This window comes from Epinephelus moara, chromosome 1 (assembly GCF_006386435.1).
Source record: "Epinephelus moara isolate mb chromosome 1, YSFRI_EMoa_1.0, whole genome shotgun sequence".
Classification (NCBI taxonomy): domain Eukaryota; kingdom Metazoa; phylum Chordata; class Actinopteri; order Perciformes; family Serranidae; genus Epinephelus; species Epinephelus moara.
In genome coordinates, this window is record NC_065506.1 from 49,917,261 (window position 1) to 49,938,354 (window position 21,094).

The window sequence follows — 21,094 nt, forward strand, 5'->3', positions numbered from 1 at the left end:
TTCCTCTTCCTGGATTTCCTCCTGAGAGGAAGTGGATCTCTCCACCTGATCTCAAGGAGTTATGTGTCCTGTTTAGTAGTTCCCCCTGCTGGCCCCCAACTGACATTATTTCTTCTCTTATAGATAAAATGGCTACATTTAATTGCTTCATCTGACATTTCCCTCACTGTCTTCCTCAAACTCTGTCCCCGCACTCCAAGTTCCCCCAGGAGCGAGACAGCTGATCTTGCTATGAATCCCCTACACCCCACTTCCACTGGACAAATCCTAGTCTTCCATCCTCGCTGCTCAGCTTCTGCTCCTAAGTCTGCATATCTAAGCTTTTTTCTTTCATAGGCTTCTTCCACTGAAGATCAGTGTCAACATCAGTTCAACATCAGGCAGGTACCCGCCATCAGCTTCAATCAGAACGTGTGGTTGTCCGATTTGTTGTATTTTATATATGTATTTATTTTAGTGTAATGATGCCAAGATGTTGAGTTTCCGTTAACTCCTCATCAGGAGACGCCGTCTGACGCAGACTGACAAGAACACATGGAGAGGCTTGTTCATGGTAATCCTACGTGCTGTATCGTAGGCAACTGGTTTGAGTTTCCTGAAGATGTTTCAACTCTCCTCCAGCTTAGAACTGAAGAAGCTGAAGAAGCCTCTTGGATGAGACGTGAAACATCTCCAGAGACCAAGCAGGCCCAGCTGCACTCAGAATACAGGAGGCTGTTGAACCCTTCAGCTGGTGAGGGCTGTGATGTGAACATGCTGCTCTGAAATGGTTCTGATTCAATATCAGTGTTCATTATTTAGATAACCAGCAGCTGAAGCCACAGACAGGCGTGAGCCCTCATGGGGTCGGCCCTGACGTGTTCAAACTTCTTTTGGGTGAGTGGTCAAAGTCTTTCTACACACTTGTAAACTTGTGTGGAGACGATGGATCTCTGAGATGTTTTAATGCTGATGGATGACACAGATATTGTGGCACAGCAAGAGAAAGGCCGACTGAGAAACTGAAATATCTGGAGGAACACTGTGATGAATGCTTGTTGAATGAAGGTAAAATGAAGGTTGTGGCTGTTTTGGGATCTGAGGAAGACGAGCCGCCTCTTCAGCTTGATTGGTTCATAGTGTGACAGTTACACGTATCTGAAACATCTTCACTGCTGATGGAAATGCCCCAACCTTCCTCCACATGTAAAAGAAGAGACAAAGCACTTAAACAAGTTCATTATCCTCTTATCCACCGACTGTGACACACTAAAGGATTTGAAGCTGCTTTCTCTTCAGCTGTTTTGTCAGGCCTGGTTAAAAGTGCCCTTAAAGGGATAGTGCACCCAAAAATGAAAATTCAGCCATTATCTACTCACCCATATGCCGAGGGAGGCTCAGGTGAAGTTTCAGAGTCCTCACATCACTTGCGGAGATCAGCGGGGGGAGCCGGATAGCACACCTAATGGCAGACGGCGTCCCAGACTAACGTCCAAGAACACATAATTGAAACCACAAAGTATCTCCATACTGCTCATCCGTAGTGATCCAAGTGTGCTGAAGCCCCGACATTAAAAGTTGTTTGGAAAAACGTCATATGAACTCTGTTTTTAGCCTCATTGTAGCCTGTAGCTCTGACTGCCTCTCTGTGCTCCGCGTTCACGTGTGCGCGCCTACGCAAGACCAGCGAAAGCATGAGCTTTGCTCACCCGTGTTTACATCACGTGACACGTGCACCGCAGGGGGAGACAACGTAACCACAGAGCTAAAAGATAATTTGCACTACGGTCTTTTAGCAAAGGACAGCCCAACATGTCTGAAGACTTTGAAATTGAGGAGGAACAGCATTTCTTTGTTGAGCCGTATTTGTTTGAGCCCGAGTATACGGACGGAACTCAGGCTACTGGACGAAGCAGCCGCCGCAGCTCATGAGCCTAACCCTCAGCCAGCCGCAGAATACCGGAGTCGAGCACTGGAAACCTGGTGGTGTAGTTGTTTCAAATGCAAAGCAATGCCAACGGATGAGGAAAGTCTTTGCTGCTCAGACTGGGAATTGGCGATGCCTGCACTTGAGAATCTGGACATCAGTACTGACGAGACTGCTGCTCTTCAGAGACCGTGCATCACCGATCACCCTGAGCGCGCACACGTGAGCGCGGAGCACAGAGAAGCAGTCAGAGCTACAGGCTACAGTGAGGCTAAAAACAGAGTTCATATGACGTTTTTCCAAACAACCTTTTATGTCGGGGCTTCAGGACACTTGGATCACTACGGATGAGCAGTATGGAGATACTTTGTGGATTCAATTTTGTGTTCTTGGACGTTAGTCTGGGGCGCCGTCAGCCATTAGGTGTGCTAGCCGCTCCCCCCGCTGATCTCCGCAAGTGATGTGAGGACTCTGAAACTTCACCAGGGCCTCCCTCGGCATATGGGTGAGTAGATAATGGCTGAATTTTCATTTTTGGGTGCACTATCCCTTTAAAGTCTGTTGAGTTATCTGGGGCAACAGGAGGCCCCGACTTAAAATGTCAAACTCCAAATGTCTGGCTCTGACAGGAGCTTAGCTGTACTTAATGTGAGACTCCATCAGTTGGCAGTACACCTGCAGGTGTCAGCAGATTGGCTCAGATATGACCCAGCCTCAGTCTGGCTCCATGTTGAATCCTCTCAGTCCAGGTGCCCTCTGTGGAGTTTGTTGTTTGAGATTTAAGATTTAAACACAGGAACCACTTTGGCAATTTTCAGATCACTCGGAATTGTTCCAGACTCTAAAGATTTAGCAAATATATAGGTCAATGGCCTGATGAATGAGGGAATAGATTTGTTAATCAGACATGACCTGACCTCATCATAACCAGCAGCAGAATCCTTCATACTGACATACGTAGATGTCCAAGATTTCCTTCTCAGTAGGAGGGTCAAAGCTCTGGAGAGAAGGATAACAACCTTTCAGGAACTCAGATGGAGACCCAGTGATAGGATGCATCCTCTCTGACAGAACTGAGCCAGTATTGACAAAATAATTATTAAAAGCACATGCAATATCAGATGGATCTGTATAAACTCTATTCTCGTCAACAAACTGAGGAGGAAGAGTGGCTGATGCTGATGTCACTTCATGCACAGTCAGAGCTGTCTGTCCTACAGAGGGCCGAGCTCAGGTAACGTCTCTTCTCACTCCTTTTGTGGACGGCCCAGGATATCAGTGACATCCAATGATTCATTTTGTACCTTGGATATACGATAATAGACATAATCACTCCCCTGAAGGTGAGATAAATAAATTAAACAGCAATTAGGATCAGCTAATGCAAATGTCACTGATTGGCACACGCTCTATAAATAGCTGTCAGTACGACTCATACCATGTCATGTGTAATGACCTATGGCGTTCCTAGCCCATGATGATGAATGGCTAATGAGCTGATTCAGATTACTGAGAGTCAGAGTTATCTCTGCTGAACTGGGCCCAGCTTTGGAAAGACCCATCCAACAAAACCGGTCTGTCCTGGTGCAGGTCCAGCCAATGACCACTGTGGGTTTTCAAGCCACGGGGGCGTTCCAGCGTGAACTGGCCGACAGGTCTGGGATGTCACAGCCCTCATTCAGTGCAACAGCTGTCTTAGGCCCCGTTTATACGACAACGATTTCAACTGAAAATGGTCAAGGGTTAGGCTGAAACTAGTCTGACAAACTGGTGTGGAAGCACCCAGGTATTTAACCTCTGGGGAGGTCTTCACAAGGCCAATGATGTCACTGGTTCGTTAGTGCTCCAATGGTGTGTCAACGACAGTCGTTAAAACTCCTGCTGCAATGCTGCAATTGGAGTCGTTAGAGTCACATGAGGCAGACCTCCTCCTCTATTGAGAGATGGCTAAGCCATAGCCATCTCTCAATAGAGGAGGAGGTCTGCGACACCACCTATCCCCCACCTATAATGCTGTCCTTTCATCCTTGCCCAGGAGGTTTAACAACTTAACCTCTAAAAACAATGGTCGTTCACAAATGGCCTCATGTGACTCTAACGACTCCAGTGACCACCGTTGCAGCAGGAGTTTCAACGACTGTCGTTGACACACCATTGGAGCACTAACGAACCAGTGACATCATTGGCCTTGTGAAGACCTCCCCAGAGGTTAAATACCTGGGTGCTTCCACACCAGTTTGTCAGACTAGTTTCAGCCTAGTCAGACAAGCATGAACTGATGAAGCCTCTTGGATAAGAGGTGAAATGTCTTCTAAGACAAAACCAAGTCCAGTTGCGTTCGATTCAATTGCCTTGAGATAACTATGACCTGGATGAATGAGAATATCCACAGGCTTCCACTGAAAATGGAGACTTTCGCACATGCTCATTACGGTTCCAGTCACTAGGCATGCGCGAGAAAGTCGACCATCACCACAACAATGCCGAGCTCTGTTTGTGCTGCTCACCCTGTTGATTTTATCAACGCTTCTCCAGCAAAGTGTAGATCTACTGCAGCAACTCCACCTCGTCGCGGTCCTCTCCGCTCCTCTCACACACACTTGAGCACCCGTTCTGGGATACACTGCTTTGCCTGACCTCCGCAGAGGTCAGGCAAAGCAGTGTATCCCAGAACGGGATGGTGAGTTGCCTGACCTCTGCGGAGGTCAGGCAAAGCAGGCCGACACTGTGTATCCCAGAACGGGTGTTTAGGTGTGGGTGAGAGGACCGGCAGTGGTAATGTATAGTTATCTGGGCTTCATCAATCAAATTATGCGTTACTGCCCAACACTGATTATAACTATTGAATAAGAAAGTAGTATTTGGGTATAGCAAAAAAATCAAAATAAACTTCAGGTTGCAGCCTCGGCTCGGAAAATTATACAGTCCTAAAACTGTGGTCCTGAAACTGCAGCCTCTGGTGCTGCAGCTTTACCTTACTCGATTTTGTGGCTCTGTGTGAACGGAGATCGTTTCAATAACGTCATCATATAAACGCAGAAGTTTTGTAAAATGCAAAGGACAGACTTTTCCATTTTTGGAGAAACCGTTGTCGTCTAAACAGGGCCACAGACTGCATTAATGAAATGACTCCCAGTTATATTAAGTTTCCTTACACTGTGGGTGAGCAGGCTGATATCCACATGCAATTTACAGCAATCTCCAGTTTTCCAAATGTACTCGAAGCGATTGACAACCCTCACATTGCCATGAAAGCGCCAAAGGATAACGACTAACTCTGTTAGTGTTCAAATCATTTGTAGCGCTGACATGACGGTGATCAATGTGGTGACTTGATGGCCCTGCTCCACACATTATTTCTTTTAAGAAATATTATTAAATTCAGTGGTTATTGACTAATGTTAAACGTGCAGTATTCGTGCAGGTGACAGTAGATATCCACCTGGCTCCTCACCGCCTTCACAAACACACAGAATGTGGCACAGAGAGGGTCTGACGAGGCGAGTGGAGGTGTCTGGATAAATCACTGTGTCAAAACTCTGTTATATGCTCCGGATACAGTGAGTGCACTCGTAGACCTTCCACCTAAAACATTACGTACACACTCTGTTGATTTATATATTTAACCTCTTAATGTTTTAATGTTGTCACTGACGGGTTTATCTCGTATATGAATGAATGAATATGATGTTTGTGTGTTTACTGTTTACTGTTACTGTATGTGTGTGTGTGTGTGTGTGTGTGTGTGTGTGTGTGTGTGTCAGTAGAGTACCTGAACATTAGGTTCGTTCGAGATGAGCCAGTCCTGCGCAGATTCGATCACCGGCGATCGGCACACAATGCATGCCGGTTAGTTTTGTGTCCGACTTCATCCCCACTTGCTCTGACGTATTACAAAAGTGGATGGCGATAAAACCACGAGGCGGCCGCAGTTTTTAGAGCCAGGCGCTGCAGTTGCTCTCCACCGACTGCACCGCCTGGCTCTCACCTGATCTAACAGCTGATTGGTTCAGATGCCGACTCAACAAGATGACGTTTTAGATAAACTACTCATATGTGTTGAATTCTAGAGATTAAGATTGTATTTGTCTGACCTGAAGGTTTATTCTGTGAACAGAAACATGTTGTGTGACTGATGGTGAAAACAAACTGATATATGGGTCTGATCACTTTTTTAATGAACTGACATCATTCCAGACAGGATGTTAGTGTGTCTGTGACTTCCTGTACGGACTGAAGGCTGCTGGAAACTGTCGGGAAACTGTCCGGCTTCACTGCGGCTTTTTGTCACCGCCCCCCGCTGCGGCCGCCTGCTCTCGTCTACTTTCCAGGCGAGGCGCAGTTCATCTCGAACGAGCCTAGTGTCTCAGTGTGTCCTGCAGTGATTGGTCCAGCAGAGGGCGCTGTCCTGTCACCCCACCTCAGCCTTCAGGAGGACCTGGAGCTGATGACTCACTTCTTCTTCGTGTGTTGTTCTAATGTGACACACAGCAGCTGTAAACTGACCCCAGAGCAGCTGCAGCTCACACTCTTTCCATAGGTCTGATCATTATGTCATTGGATTTCCATGCTGCACCGGCGTGACGTCACCATCAAGTCACCGCCAATTAGGCCGGATGATGGGCCAGACCTCTATCAAAATAAAAGTCTTCATCTAAATCATTTAGTCATGGAACTGAAAAAGAAAAGTGCACTAATGATGATGTAGATCAGGGTGTCGAACATACGGCCCGTGGGCCAGAGCCGGCCCGCCAAAGGGTCCAAACCAGCCCAGTGGATGATGAGGCTGAGAGGTGTGAGGTTTGAAGGTGACGGTCTGACGTCACGTCCTCTCAGGTTGTTGCAAACCTCAGAGATGTGTATGTGTATGTGTGTGTGTGTGTGTGTGTGTGTGTGTGTGTGTGTGTCTTTGCTCTGATGTGGTGTCTGGTGTCCTCTGTTTGTTTATGAGTTTGCATGTTGGACGGCAGGTTAGTGCAGGTCAACCTGAACATGTACACCTGTGTGAGAGAGCAGGACTTTGAATCTTACACTAATGATCAAAGATCTCCAGTTATTGATCACCATTGATTACATGGCAAATAATCACCACCATCATTAACCATATGAAACCTGGATCAGCATCAGTTTTCTTGAGCTGCATTCAGATGCCTTTAACAAACATTTACACCTTTGAAACCTGAATGAACTGTTTTGATCAGCTGTTTTTATATTTTCGAAAACTTGAGCAAGAAATTGTTAAAAAGCTGACAAGAAAATAAACTGAAAATCAGCTATTAGAAACAGATAAAGACAGAAAATTCATAGAAACTTATCTTTAAAAAACAGTGAATGATGTCCAGAAAACTAATTTATAATTATTCAAATTATATATTCAAACTGTATTTTTCAATTTTTAGCCCTTTTTTCAGGTCATTTATTTATTTCTTTTTTACTTTTCTTGCTAATTTTTAGGTAATTTATTTGTAACTTTTTACTATTTTTTTGCTAATTCTGGGTCATTTCCTGTTGAGTTGCTCACTGCCAAGTTGCTCTCAGGTTTCAAAGGGTTAATAAGGCAGTGATAAAGTACCTAAAAAGCCATGTTTGATTAAAAGTACAGATATCTCACCAGATAATGTCGCTGCTAAAAGTTAAAGTCACCTGTTAGAATATTTTAGAGTAAAAGTCTTAAGCTATCTGATATTTACTGAACTTAAGTATCAAAAGTAACTTTATGGTGTTAAAGGAACTAAAGTATTAAAAGTAAAAGTAAATGTTTGAAATAAAAAAGGAAGTGTTCAGAATTTTGTTCGTGACCTGAACAGCACATTAAAGACGGAGTTTAAATCACACTGGAAAAAAAATCAGGTCTTTTTCACAACTTTTAAGATTTAAAGAACAAAATCCAGTTTTTCCTTCCCTCACATGTTTACATTCGTCTGTCTGTCCCTCCCTTCCTTCCTTCCTTCCTTCCTTCCTTCTCTAGTTTGTAGTGAGTAACTAAGATGTTTAGGGGAATCTTTTTATTTAAGACAGTGGTTCCAAACTGGTCTAGATTTCTCCTCAGTCATTATTTGAAGCTTCACACAGTTTTTTTGGGCATTTTGTCTTTAATGGACATGTGAGTGTGAAGGGAGAGAGAGAGAGGGAGTAACATGCAGCAAAGGGCCACAGGCTGGACTCGAACCTGGACCGCTGCAGCAACAGCCTTGTACATGGGACGCCTGCTCTATCCACTCACGCACCGACACCCCAGCTTCATACAATTTAAGACATTCAGCATCATACTTGTGTTTCGACGTGTCGTTGAGCTGGTTTGTCTCTGACAGGTAACTGTCCCTCAGTCACTCTACAGCAGGAAACAGCTTCAGAGACGCAGCTCTGTGTCATAAGTTCACCGAACTTAAAAGTAAAGAATGTTTTTTACAAACCTGACATGTTTGTTTGTGAGTCACTTACGTCCTTCAGAGTGGACCTGTGACACACCTCTGCACCACGACCCACCAGTTGGAAACCACTGATTTCAGAGATGTGGTGAAAACATACCTTAAACATTTAAATGTGTATGTAAGTGTGTATGTAAGTGTGTATATAAGTGTGTATGTCCCTCCACTGGATCAGAAATAAAATGAGAGGTCCCTCTCCAGTGCTTTAAGATTATTCAACAGGCCTTTTTGCAACTTGGTGATGTTTGATACATAAAAGTAACAAAGAAATAAATTATATACTAAATCTAATTAATAAAAAATAATTAAAACAAGCTATATTTATCTCGCCGCCAAAAACTGCCTTTATTGTGGAAGGTGTGACCGGAAGTGCATGTATATATCCGCCGGTGCTTGACGGCCCCGGTGTCCCGGCGGTGAGGAGCGGGTTCTCTTCATTTGAAAGGATCCTCCGGAGCCGGACGGATCTACACCGACACACACAGACACTTGTAGCCGCAGTAGGGTCGCGGTCTCTCGGCCATGGCCTCCATCGTGTGCCGGGTCCAGTACCTGGAGGACTCGGACCCGTTTATCTGCACCAACTTCCCCGAACCTCGGAGACCTCCGACGGTGAACGTGGAGGAGAACCTGCCGCTCAGCGAGCAGATCGCCGGGATACACAAGCTGCTGGAGGCGCCTCTCAAGGTGGGTCTCTGACTTTACTACCTGTGGACAGGTAACTACTGTTCACCTGCACAGGTAACTTCTGCTCACCTGTCGGTTCTTTAACCTGCTGCTGACGCAAGTTTATAACAACCAGCCGACCTGATAACAGCTCAGGCTCCGCTCCGCCCGATTCAACCATAAAGACACCGCTTTAAATATTCTGTAACTGCTGATTAATATATAAAGTGACTGACTAACCTGCACAGGTGACACACACACACACACACACACACTGAAGCTAAAAAGATTTAAAGCCACAGGAGAGAAACAAACATCAAATCCTCTGCTCTTACTCCAGCTCAGGCTGACACGCCAAACTGCGTTTAAAAATCATGCCATTTAATGTATTCATGGTGCATTGGCCATGTAGAGTGTGATTGAAAGTCTCGGACTGAGATACAGCCAGTACTCTACATTCAATACTTAATTCTGTTCATTTAAAAACTTAGATTTAAAGTCGAATTTACCAGAAGCCTTAAATCAATAGATCATTCATACACTCCTCAGGTATGGCTTCTGATGATCTGTGTCACCTTAAAAATGACATTTTTTAAATGGAGTCTGGTGTCATTAATTTTCCAGCCTGTTTTCCATAGTTGTTTTTTCTGAGTCAGCTGAATGCCACTGAGCACTCAATGAATATCTGAAGGTGCTTTGCTTCAGCCCATCAGTATTAGGTCTGGAGGTTTGGACGTGAGCCAAGTGACTTGGACTTGAGTCAGATCGAGTCACACATTTGGTGACTGGTCATGACGAAATCAAAAAAGACTTGAGACTCAACAATGACTCTAACAACTTGTGACTTCATTTGGATTTGAGCCTTTGACTTGAAAATACGTGATAGCTTCCCTGCAGCCGAAAGATTAAAAGATATATTATTTTAAAAGTGTGACACAATTAATTTTTTTTCCTTGAAAGTAATTTATTCCCAGCGTGTCGACGCCTGATTCCCCAGATCCACTTCGTCTGAACCGACCTGACAGCGTCCAAACTAGCTGCAGGAGAAAATGAAGAACTAACGTTATGTTACTGAGCGCCAGTTGGTAAAATATGACATGAAAGATAATTGTGTTTGTGCACAGAAACCAAGCGGTGGTTGACAAAAAATGATTTTCAGTTTGCAAACTGCGCAGGTTGAAGGTTACAGACAGAGACACTACAACTTCCATCTTTGTTCCACCTTTGACGTCACACAGATGTTAACACATCCAGCGACTTGATACTCAGCCAGCATCATTACTGCTACATTTGGTGCAGAGCACATTGTGACTTGTTCAGGACTCAAAACTCAATGTTTATGACTTTGGACTTGACTCGGGACTTGAGTGCAAAGACTTGAGACTTGTGACCTGGTCCCACCTCTGATGAGATGTGTGTATCAGGTGTGTGTTGCAGCTGTCTGTTCATGTTCAGCTCAGACAGTGGAGACAGGAAGCAGCCCTGTGTCTGTGCTTTATAAACCACCAGGAGGGTTTAAACTCACGGAGATCTCTGACAGCAGCTGTCTCACTGAAACACTGTTACTGTCGTCGATCCTGCTGATCAGAGACACTCCATCATTGTCTCTCTGATGCTGTTCAGCGCTGCGTTCACTGACTGTTAGCTGTGACGGCAGCGTAGCCTCAGAGATGAACACGTCTGTCTGTCAGACTGAAACATCTGCAGGATGGACTGTGATGAAATGTGCTTCATGGTTCATGCTCCCCTCAGGATGAACCATGATGACTTTGATCATCCTCTGACTTTTAATGTAGCGCCATCATCAGGTCAACATGTTAGTCTAATACTCAGGTACAGTCGTCAGGTAGGAACCAGAGGGACCGTCCTACTGATCAACTCGAGGCTGATTTGGTTTGTGCTCTCGTCAGTGGAGCTGAACACACAATAAACTGAGTCCACATGAAATGAGCGACAGCATCATCAGCCTGTGACCAGACGCTTCACACGACTTTGTACCTCACATTCCTGCTGACTGACTTGTGCTGTAATTTTACTTTAATTTTCAGCTCTTCAATCATGTCAAACAGAAACTCATTGAGGCCTGTCAACACGTATCCAGATATTGTTGTAAACAGATAAATTTCCCTCCGTTTAGAAATAAATTCCATCCACACGACCAAAATATCTCGTCTCGTCAACACTAGAACACTAAACTGACTCCAAACACTGATGTGTGCAGTGTTCACACAGACAGCGTTGCTGCAGTGCTGCTGTGTTTCCATGACTGACAGCTGGCGCTCCACATGTTTATGGAGCCGTGCAGCCACTGTGTTATCAACATGGACATGTGACAGTTTTCCTTCCACTCCACATCAACAACAATCCCACTCTGGAAAGTGTCCCACCGTCTGCTGGTTCCACTGGTCCTGATCCAGAACTTTTGTTTCTAGTGGACTTATAACCGTGGACGCTGAGGTGCAGCAGAAACACTGGCTGCAGCAGAAACACTGGCTGCAGCAGAAACACTGGGTGCAGCAGACGTCTCTGTTCGTCCCTGAAGTGGTGGTTTCATTGTAAAGTCGTCATTAGACCAAGCAGTGTTGACAAAACGTTAGCAAAGCGTTAGCCCGCCATTGTTGTTGTTGTTGTTGTTGTTGTTTTCAGCGTTTGCTCACCACACAAAGCATCAATAGACACTTGATGTAAGAAGATGACATCATAGTCTCCCCAGACGCTTTATTTTACACGTCCACACAGATGAACAGGAAACAGAGTTTTGATAAATCTTGACCTTAGTGGGCGTTTTGAAAAATACCCTCTGTCATGACCTAAAACTCTGTTTGTGTGACGAGAGGCCCAAATGTAGAGGAACATATCTGTTCACAAAAATATCTGGACGGACAGGGCAGAGTTCTTCATGTGTCAGACTGAGCTGTGGCACAGCAGGACAGGAGAAATAAACAAGTGTCCGTACTGTAACATGTCAGAAAATAAAAACATTGTGTTTTTTCCAAATTGAGTTTTAAGGAGAACAACAGGGGAAAAAATCATATATGTGTCCTTTATTTAACAGAGTGAAGTCTCATTGAGATTAATAATCTCTATTTCAAGAGCGACAGGCCAAGATGGCAGCATGAACATTACATTATTATTACACTGTCACACATCCTGTAAAAATGCAATATGCAAAACACAGGTTGTGTGTGAGTGTGTGTGTGTGTGTGTGTCTGTGTGTGTGTGTGTGTCCCTTCATATCAGTCCGATCAGATCAGATTGATGGATGAGAGGAGCAGCTGTTGCAGAGACAAACCTTCAGACGCAGCACAATGAACGGTTCAGTTTCACTGTCACCGCGCCTGGTGTTCTGCTGCTCCGTCTGTGTCCAGACTTGCTCTGCGCTGTGACAGCGTGGAGCTCTGAATATCTGAACAGTATTTATATTCCAGCAGCTCTGGACATGGAGAATATTAATGGTCCCAGTGTGGAACCCTGGGGAACGCCTTTAAGTAAGAGTAGGACCCAGAACGCTGGACTCACACCTCCACTGCACATTTATTTGTTTTGGTCCAGAAGCATCGAACTTGTGAATCTCCTAGTTTGTTAGCATTAATCTGCACTGATGGATTTATGTTTGGAGCAGATATCTAAGTCTTTAGGAGGGCGGGGGAGGGGGGGGGGTCCAATGTGGATCAACTTTTAGGACTGTGTCTCCTCAGTGTTTGGTCATTTAGGTTAATCAAACCATGTTCTAACACTGTCAGATGTTAACATGGAGGAACGAATGAGTTCAGATCTAAAGTGGTGAGGCCTTGTCATCAGTGATGTCAGACTTCTCAGTCTGAACCTGTGGCTCAAATCTTTGACGTTTGATCTCTTGAACCTGAACGCTGCTGGACTCACAGCTGTGTCCTGTCAAATTAAAGGTCCACAGTGATGTTGCTGCTTCCTGCACAGTGTAATGACTCAGTTTGAATCTGTCTCTGTGGAAACTTGAGAATCTCCTCTCTTACTGATGCTGCAACTGTTTTTGTCCAGGAAGTGAATGCAGCGTCACAGTTTAACACCACAGTTACGTATCAGTTATTTTTCATGTTCGCACTCATTCCTCAGATATGAGCGGGGCTGACTGGGATAAAGTCACAGTGGAGCATCAGCTCGTGTGTCCTCAGGTCGTTATTACTCAGCAGTCTGTGTTTGAACACGCTCAGCTTCATGTTTCTGCTTCCTGTCAGACCTGCTGCGACCTGATGGCCCGTTCAGACTCTGATGATCTTCGCTGGAACACTACTTTATTTATTACTGTTACTCAGATCTGTTCAGACTCTGATGATCTTCGCTGGAACACCACTTTATTTATTACTGTTACTCAGATCTGTTCAGACTCTGATGATCCTCCCCAATAAAAAAACATTTTTATTTATGCCTCTTATTCAGCGCCATCTCAGCTCCTGCTTCAGATCAAAGTTTAAATGCCGCCATGACAGTTCAAGACAGGAGACTAAATCCCTGTCCAGCCTCCTGCGAGGCGTTCAGAGCCCCGCTGGAATCTCCGGCATCAGATAAAGACCAGAGAGCGCCGGCACCACCAGATTACATTCCTCCACAGACCCCCTAATTGTTCCCATCATGCTCTGGGGCTGGACCTGCAGGCCGAGATCCAATGAGGTGATAAGGCCGACACAGAGGCTCAAACATTTTATTCATTCTTCTGCAGTGTTCTGCTTTTTCTGAGCCAGTTTTCTCCTCCTCCTCCTCCTCCTCCTCCTCCTCCACTGAGGGCAGAGTGGAGTGATCATGGAGGAAAAGGGTGGGACCTGTAAACAGGAGATAAGCTGGATGGATGGATGGACGGATGTAATACTAACAGCAGCGTGTTGATAAGAACTGAACACAGCTGCAGGGAAACGGCCCGACGATGAGTTTCATTTTACTCATTGTTCATTGTCCAGAGCTGAGACATGTTAGCCTAGCTTAGCACAAAGACTGGAAGCAGGGGGAAAGTGTTAGCCTCGCTCCATCAGGAGGGCAAACACCCACTGAGTCATTTTTAGTCACAGTGATCAGACAACAGTCAGAGACTGGGGGGGGGGGGGGGGGTTGTTTGGTGCAACAACACAGGAAATGTATGCTAACATTAGCCAGCAAGCTAAATAAAGCTGCAGACAGACTGGAGATATTAATGAGCTAGCAGCTGTTAGCTGGAGAGAAAATGTGACTCTTCTTTATTTTAACATCAGATGTAAGTTTGTGTGAAGTCATTAGATTAAACATGATCTGAGTTCATATGAACAGTCACCTGTTTCACTGCAGCTCATTGACCGACAGATGTGGGCAGCTCCACATGACACAATGACGCGATATTAAACATCCCAGAGGGACATATTAATCATCAGTCATCCACTAATTGGGTGATCAGCAGTTGGATCCGTCAGCCTGCATGTTGATGCTAACTTGCTCCTGGTGGCTGTTGCATTGGTGTGTGAGTGATTGTGAGTGGTTACTGAGGAGCACCCTGTAAAGTAGCCTCGGCCACCAGTGTGTGAATGTGTGAATGTGTGAATGTGACTCGTAGTGTAAAAAGTGCTTTGAGTGGTCAGAAGACTAGAGAAATGCTGCACCAGTGCAGGTCAGTATGAAGCAGATAAAAGTGACTCCACCTCAAGCAGCTGAAAGGATCAGTCTGCTCCACACGTACGAACACTTTGGGAACTTTAAAGGACGACTTCAAACATACAGTGATCATGTGTGTATCACCGTGTGTTATGTTGACTTCATGAAGAAAACTCTTCACTCTTCACTTGTCTCTCATGTCTCCATGGTGTCTCTCATGTCTCCATGGTGTCTCTCATGTCTCCATGGTGAACAGAGGATCAGAAAGGATCAAAATGTTCTTGATGAGTCACAGTGAACAGGTCGGCCTTAACAACAGCAAAACTACGTGAACACATCAGTTCACACTCTGACACACAACTGCTGCAGAATAATCAGAGTCTCATTGATCCAGTCAGACAATCAAACACAACTTTAACTCCAAAGATAATGATTTAAAATACTACCTCATACAAATAGCGCGCCCTGAGCACGTGCACATACGTGAGTATGAGCTCCACTTGGGCACAGTTCAAATCCAGTCTCGTGCACAGACACGCTGCTCCACTGTGCACGAGACCATTTGTACTGAAATCATAAAGTTTTAGGCAAAAGTTTTTACCATGTTTGTTTGCTATGGAGACATGATGAGAGAAGAACAGAGGTGTCTTCACAGATTCAACATGATGTGGTCGGCTTGTAAACACTGCCGTGAGAACACCAACCAGCTCTGAGTTAACTTCAGTCAGAGGTGTGAGTCCCTCCACCTCTGGACTTCACTCAGTAATATCTGCAGACTCGTAGTACCTGACAGGTGTCAGTGCTGACAGGAAGTACGTTACTGTAAGTTTCACACCTACAGCGTGACAAAGAGTCTGGAGCTTCACTAACGTTGTATTGAAGTCTTCTTATAAAAGCTCCAGAAAAAAGTCTGTGAACGACCTTTGACAGAGTTTTAACAGTTTAAACCATGATGTCATGTGTTGGAACACACACTCCAGCTTCATTAGAGTGTGTACATGTATCCAGAGTGTGTATCCAGAGTGTGTATCCAGAGTGTGTATTCAGAGTGTGTGTTCAGAGAGTGTGTGGCGGTGTTGCTGCTGTCAGAAGAATGCAGCTCTGCTGGTTCAGATACTCTGCAGTGTGTTTTCAGCCGCTCACTATCAGACCTGGTTGTTTTGTGGCCGCGTTGATTCCAGCTTCATACCTGACCATGACTCAGAGCTACGAGACGCTGCCAGCTGAGCCGCAGGACCGGACTATAAATAGACAGAAAGCGTTCTAACGTGACCTCACTTTCACTCAAACACTGTGTTTACTGCACGAAGGAAAAAAGAGAGGAAAGTTGATCTGTCGTCATGTCGGCTGCACAGAGTGTGTGTCGTGTTGCAAAGATCAGATACTGAGGAGTTAATGACAGATAAACATGTGTGACATCATCAGACTGTGACGGTGAGCACCAGGTGTGTTGCATCACAGACGACCTGCAGGACGTCTGTTCAGAGGACGACGATAACATCAGCTGATCAGACCTCAACAGACAGAACGTTACATCAGGAGCGTGTTGATGAGTCCAGCCTGCAGAACAAGTGTTTGTACAAACCACAGATACGTTGTGTTTGAACATCATTATGAAGCAGATACCTTCAGACTTTTCATTTCAACAACGCTGTGGTTCACATGTGTTTAGCTTCAGACACAAAGGCCACTTGGTTGTGGTTTGGAAAAGATCAGGTTTGGGTTTAAACCACCTGCAGCTGGATCCACAAAACTGTAGAGTCACAACTAAATCTGTGTGAGCACATTCTCTTCATCAGATTAGATGCACGTAGAAGCGTCCTTAAATATTTGTTTGCATATCGATACTGGTTCCCCTCCATCACTCGTTACACCTGTCAGTCAGTGCGTTTCCATGGAAACAGTGAAGTGGAGCTACAGTCCCAGCTGGACGAGGACATCTAACTGGTCTACTGTCCTTGTCCCAGTATACAAGCACGGGAGGGGAATCCATTTATTGAGCCAAGTATGTGCGACTCCTCTACGATAGGTGGAGATATGCCCCCTTTCAGCTTGTTAGTATTGGACCTTTTTCCTGTTGACCTATTACGTCACAGACCAAACAATGGACAAACAAGTTAGCTACGGTTAGCTAGCAGCTAACTGCTACCATGGTGGACAACTTTACAGCTCTGTACATTTGGTCCGTCCAAAAAGTCACGGCTCTGGATGTAGATTTCTCCATGTTGTTACCGGCTTCTTCTTCTCTTACACATTTAATGCTATTGGACTTCCGGGTCAAAGCCCGGGGCGGAAACTGTGGAGCATGCTCAGAGCGCCTCGGCCAGTTTGGGTCTGATTGACTGTATACATGCAGGAGTCACATGATCTGGGTCTGTTAGTCCCACTGTGACACATTCACTGCAGGACCATTTCACTCACACTGACATGTTTACAGGGATTTTAAAAGTCCAGTTTTAGTCGGACTAATCAAAACTGTTGTGTGTCGGAGCAACGGGCAAAATCTGTGACATAAACAACACACCTGATGACATCACTTTTGGCTCGAGGAAAATGTGATGTGTGTTTTTTTTTTACTGTGCTCTGAACAATGAACTGAGAAATTAGACTTAGAGTTATTAGACTTCATCCTGATTAAATGATGAACAGTGTTTCATCACAAACTTCCTCTGAACCTGACGTTCTGCTGATCTGTTTGAAGGAGTCTAACTTACTATGACTCCATGATGGCGATAGCCGTGACCAGACACATCATGACTTCAGTTTGTCCGTCTTTCCGTCACAGTCATGTGACGTGATATCTCAATTTTTTCAAATTATGCACAAAAATTCACTTGGACTCAGTGATGAACTGATTAGACTTGTGTGTAGTTCTAGTCTTACAGGTGTGTAGTACAGGTGTGTAGTTGTGCTCGTCTCTATGAATGACACTGTGTGTGTGTGTGTGATGTAGGTCACTCTCAGTGGATCATGTGTCACTGAACCACACCTGCAGGACACACAGCTACACTGTGGGTGTGTTTGATTTATGTACATGGAGCACCTTATTAACACAACACAAGATCATGAAACAGAATATAAATGATTTTATTCAGTGTTCACTGATGTTACTGTTTGTATTATTTTCATTTCTGTTTTGTTCTGTTTCACTGACATGAGAATATTAATGTGCTGCAGCGACACACAGTCAGAGGACAATTCAAAACATATGAAAATTAACAGACATGAACAGATGCATGAAGTGATGTTTGACGACCGCTGAGACAGACAGACGTATTAAAGAGATCCACGCACATTATTATACACCGTCCCCTCCCTGCACACCTCCTCTCCTCCGTCCCCTCCCTGCACACCTCCTCTCCTCCGTCCCCTCCCTGCACACCTCCTCTCCTCATTTACTTCTCCTTCAGCTCTGACTCACATTAAACCCACAGTGAAAACAGAAGAAGAATCTTGGGTCTGTAAACACGGAGCGCTCACAGACTTTGTGTCAGATAATCTCTATGGTGTGTCAGCGTCGTGACAGGGCGGAGCATTAAATCGTTTAATGAATGAAGTCAGGGAGGAGATGATGTCATGCTCCTGTGCTAAGGCATAATAATAAGTCATCATCATCCTCCTCATAGTGTTGAACATAGTTTGATTTCCTGTCTGTGCCCTCTGACACTCCGTCACCACATCAGACGTCTGTAACGTGCAGAGGACGTGTGATGGAAATCGTTTTATAGTTTTGATTTTGGTTCAGTTTTTAATGTTAGTTTCAGTTCAGGAGCCATTATTGTTTCATACTTCATCCCATCCTTGTGGGGGTGATATCTCAGGAACACTCTGAGGGAATTCCTTTAGATCTGGCACAAAGTCATACAACCACAGAGCGGGGTTGGTGGGTGGAGTCATACAACTACAGAGCGGGGTTGGTGGGTGGAGTCATACAACCACAGAGCGGGGTTGCAGGGATTCTAAACTATGTTTTAGTTTTTGGTTCAGCTTCAGTGAAATATGATGCCCTCAGTCTTTAGTTTGAGAAACCAGAGGAGTCTCAGTTCAGATCTGATCATAACTGATATCATGACATAATCATGTCTGAATATTTCTTCCCGGTGTTGTTTGATGATGACGGTGTTGATGTAGAAATAACAACCTGACCTCGTCAGCAGAACAGGTTCAGTTGGTTGTGTTTATGTTTCATTACAGCAGCTGATCCAGGATCAGTTTCACTGTCAGACACGACACCAGCTGAGCTTGTTTCCTTCTGTCACACAGACATGAAGGTTCATGTTATAATGTGCGTTCAGTTTGAGTGATGCAACGCTTTCAAGGAATACTTTGATATATAAGTTGTCAGTCATCACACCGTGTGCATTCGCTTTTCTTTGATTTGGACAAAAATGCAGCTCAACCAACAATAACTCTTCTGTTTTCACTCCTTTAAGGATCATTCTGACTGATCATGAGATCAATGCTGTGATACTACAGTGTCCTCTGAGATGGTCATCGTATTGTGAAATCTCACACTGCTGTAACCCTAATTAATCCTGTGGAGTTGACAGAGATACAGTTGGATGCAGATATTTGTGCAGACCAGACGCTGTTTTAATATCTGAATAACTTGATTCAATTGTTATGATTTAACGCACACTGATTTCAAACCTCAAACTGTGACTCTCTGCACGTTCCTGCACAAACGACACAGATCTTTCATTTTAACTCTTATAGGTGTTCCTCTTTAATCTTCATATTTTAATTATAACTTTTATTCTCAAGTATATTTATATTCTTGATTTTTGCAACATTGGCTTTTATTTCTAATTTTAACTTTTAAATTTTTATTTTCAATTTAATTTTCTCTCCTTTTTTTTGGGAGTTTTGCAACAAACCACCAAATTACATTTCCTTAACCCACTCAGCAACAAACCAGATTTTGACTCAGAATTTTAACAATCATTCAATTTTATTCAAATCAATAGAACTTTATTTATCCTAAAGGAAAATTCTTGTCTCAGAGAATGCTATAATTACAGTAATACAATTTAATGTTCACAACCAGAGCAACCAGTGGGTTCACCAGGTCAGGGTCACTCAGTGGGCCGAGTTCTAAGTCATCAGCATGATGAGGATTTATTATTTCAACACTAAAATATATGAACAGTATTTACATCATAAGTAAAAACTATATTGAAATGGATTTAAAACTGTTAAATGCTTTTTTAATTGGAGGAAGTTTATAATGTAAATTATTTAACTAAAGCCAGTTTGATGTTGTGTAACTGTTTTCACTCCTAATAACTAATCCTATAATCATAGAACACCATGTAGAGAAAATAACAGAGGCTGTTAACCATGACTCTGTTGCCCAGATGCATGCTGGGTCTGTCTGTCTGTCTGTCTGTCTGTCTGTCTGTCTGTCTGTTATCTAACAATGTCTCTCTGTCTGTCCCTCAGTTGGAGGAGTGCACCCTTCAGTTGTCCCCTAATGGAAACTACCTGGACCTGGACTTGTCTCTGGCCGAGCAGAGAGACGAGCTGGACAGCTTCTATGAAGACGTGAGGTACGAACACCTTTGCCTGTCCTCTGTCTGTCTCTGTCTCACCTGTCGGAGCCGGCCCAGTATGACCAGTTCAGCTGTGTGTGTTTAAAGAGACGCTCCACCCAACATCAGACTGAGCTGACGACCGACTGTCAAATACAGAGTTTAGTTTCACTGTCAGCTGAGGGACAGGGACAGTCAGGAGGAGAAGAAGTATTCACATCCTTCACTGCAGTAAAAGTACTGATACCACTAGGGATCGACCAATAATCGGCACCGCCGATAATATCGGCTGATATTCAGCATTTTTATGATAATCGGCATTGGCCGTTTTTTCCACCGATAGCCGATAAAATACGTTTATTTTAATTAAAACGCGCTCCTTTGGCTCTCATGCAGCCATCTCTCTCTGCCTGTCTGCCTGAAGTCTCCACTCTGTGCTGTGTAACAAATGTCCCGCCTACAGCCCCCACTGATTGGCTACACGGCACAAGTGAGTGACAGCCAATCAACACTGAAGGTAGATGCAGGCAGCGCTGCAGGCACAGAGAGAGAGAGGAGCGGAGAGAGGATTGTCCGTGAAGCAGCAGTGTGATGTTTGAAGGCAAGGCAACAGAAAATGTCAAAGTTGCAATAAGAAATCCTCTATGCTGAAGTTTTAAAGACACCACTGTTGATGCTTGATAAACACGCCATCTTCATACTGTATCTCAGTGTCTGTCCCCCCCCCACGCGGTTGCTCGCGAGTCGCAACAGGCAGCCATTGGAAACAATAATGTCCGGCAGACTAGGCCTAAGTCAGCCTAACTAGGGGCTGGTACAAGGCAAGCCTGAGCCAGCCCTAACTATAAGCTTTATCAAAGAGGAAAGTCTTAAGTCTAGTCTTAAATGTGGAGACGGTGTCTGCCTCCCGGACCGTAACAGGAAGATGATTCCACAGGAGAGGAGCCTGATAGCTGAAGGCTCTGGCTCCT

General features: G+C 44.5%; 1 protein-coding gene across 1 annotated transcript in view; it reads left to right on the plus strand.

The window, feature by feature from the left end:
* Window positions 1–8,765: 8,765 nt before the first annotated feature.
* The window catches only part of LOC126396611 (FH1/FH2 domain-containing protein 1-like), a 20,400-nt gene continuing 8,071 nt past the window's right edge, over window positions 8,766–21,094 (plus strand). The window contains exons 1-2 of the mRNA XM_050054869.1: window positions 8,766–9,021; window positions 20,035–20,141. Of these exons, the coding sequence (XP_049910826.1) occupies window positions 8,857–9,021; window positions 20,035–20,141 (272 nt within the window). The 5' untranslated portion in view covers window positions 8,766–8,856. The remainder of the gene's footprint in view (window positions 9,022–20,034; window positions 20,142–21,094) is intronic.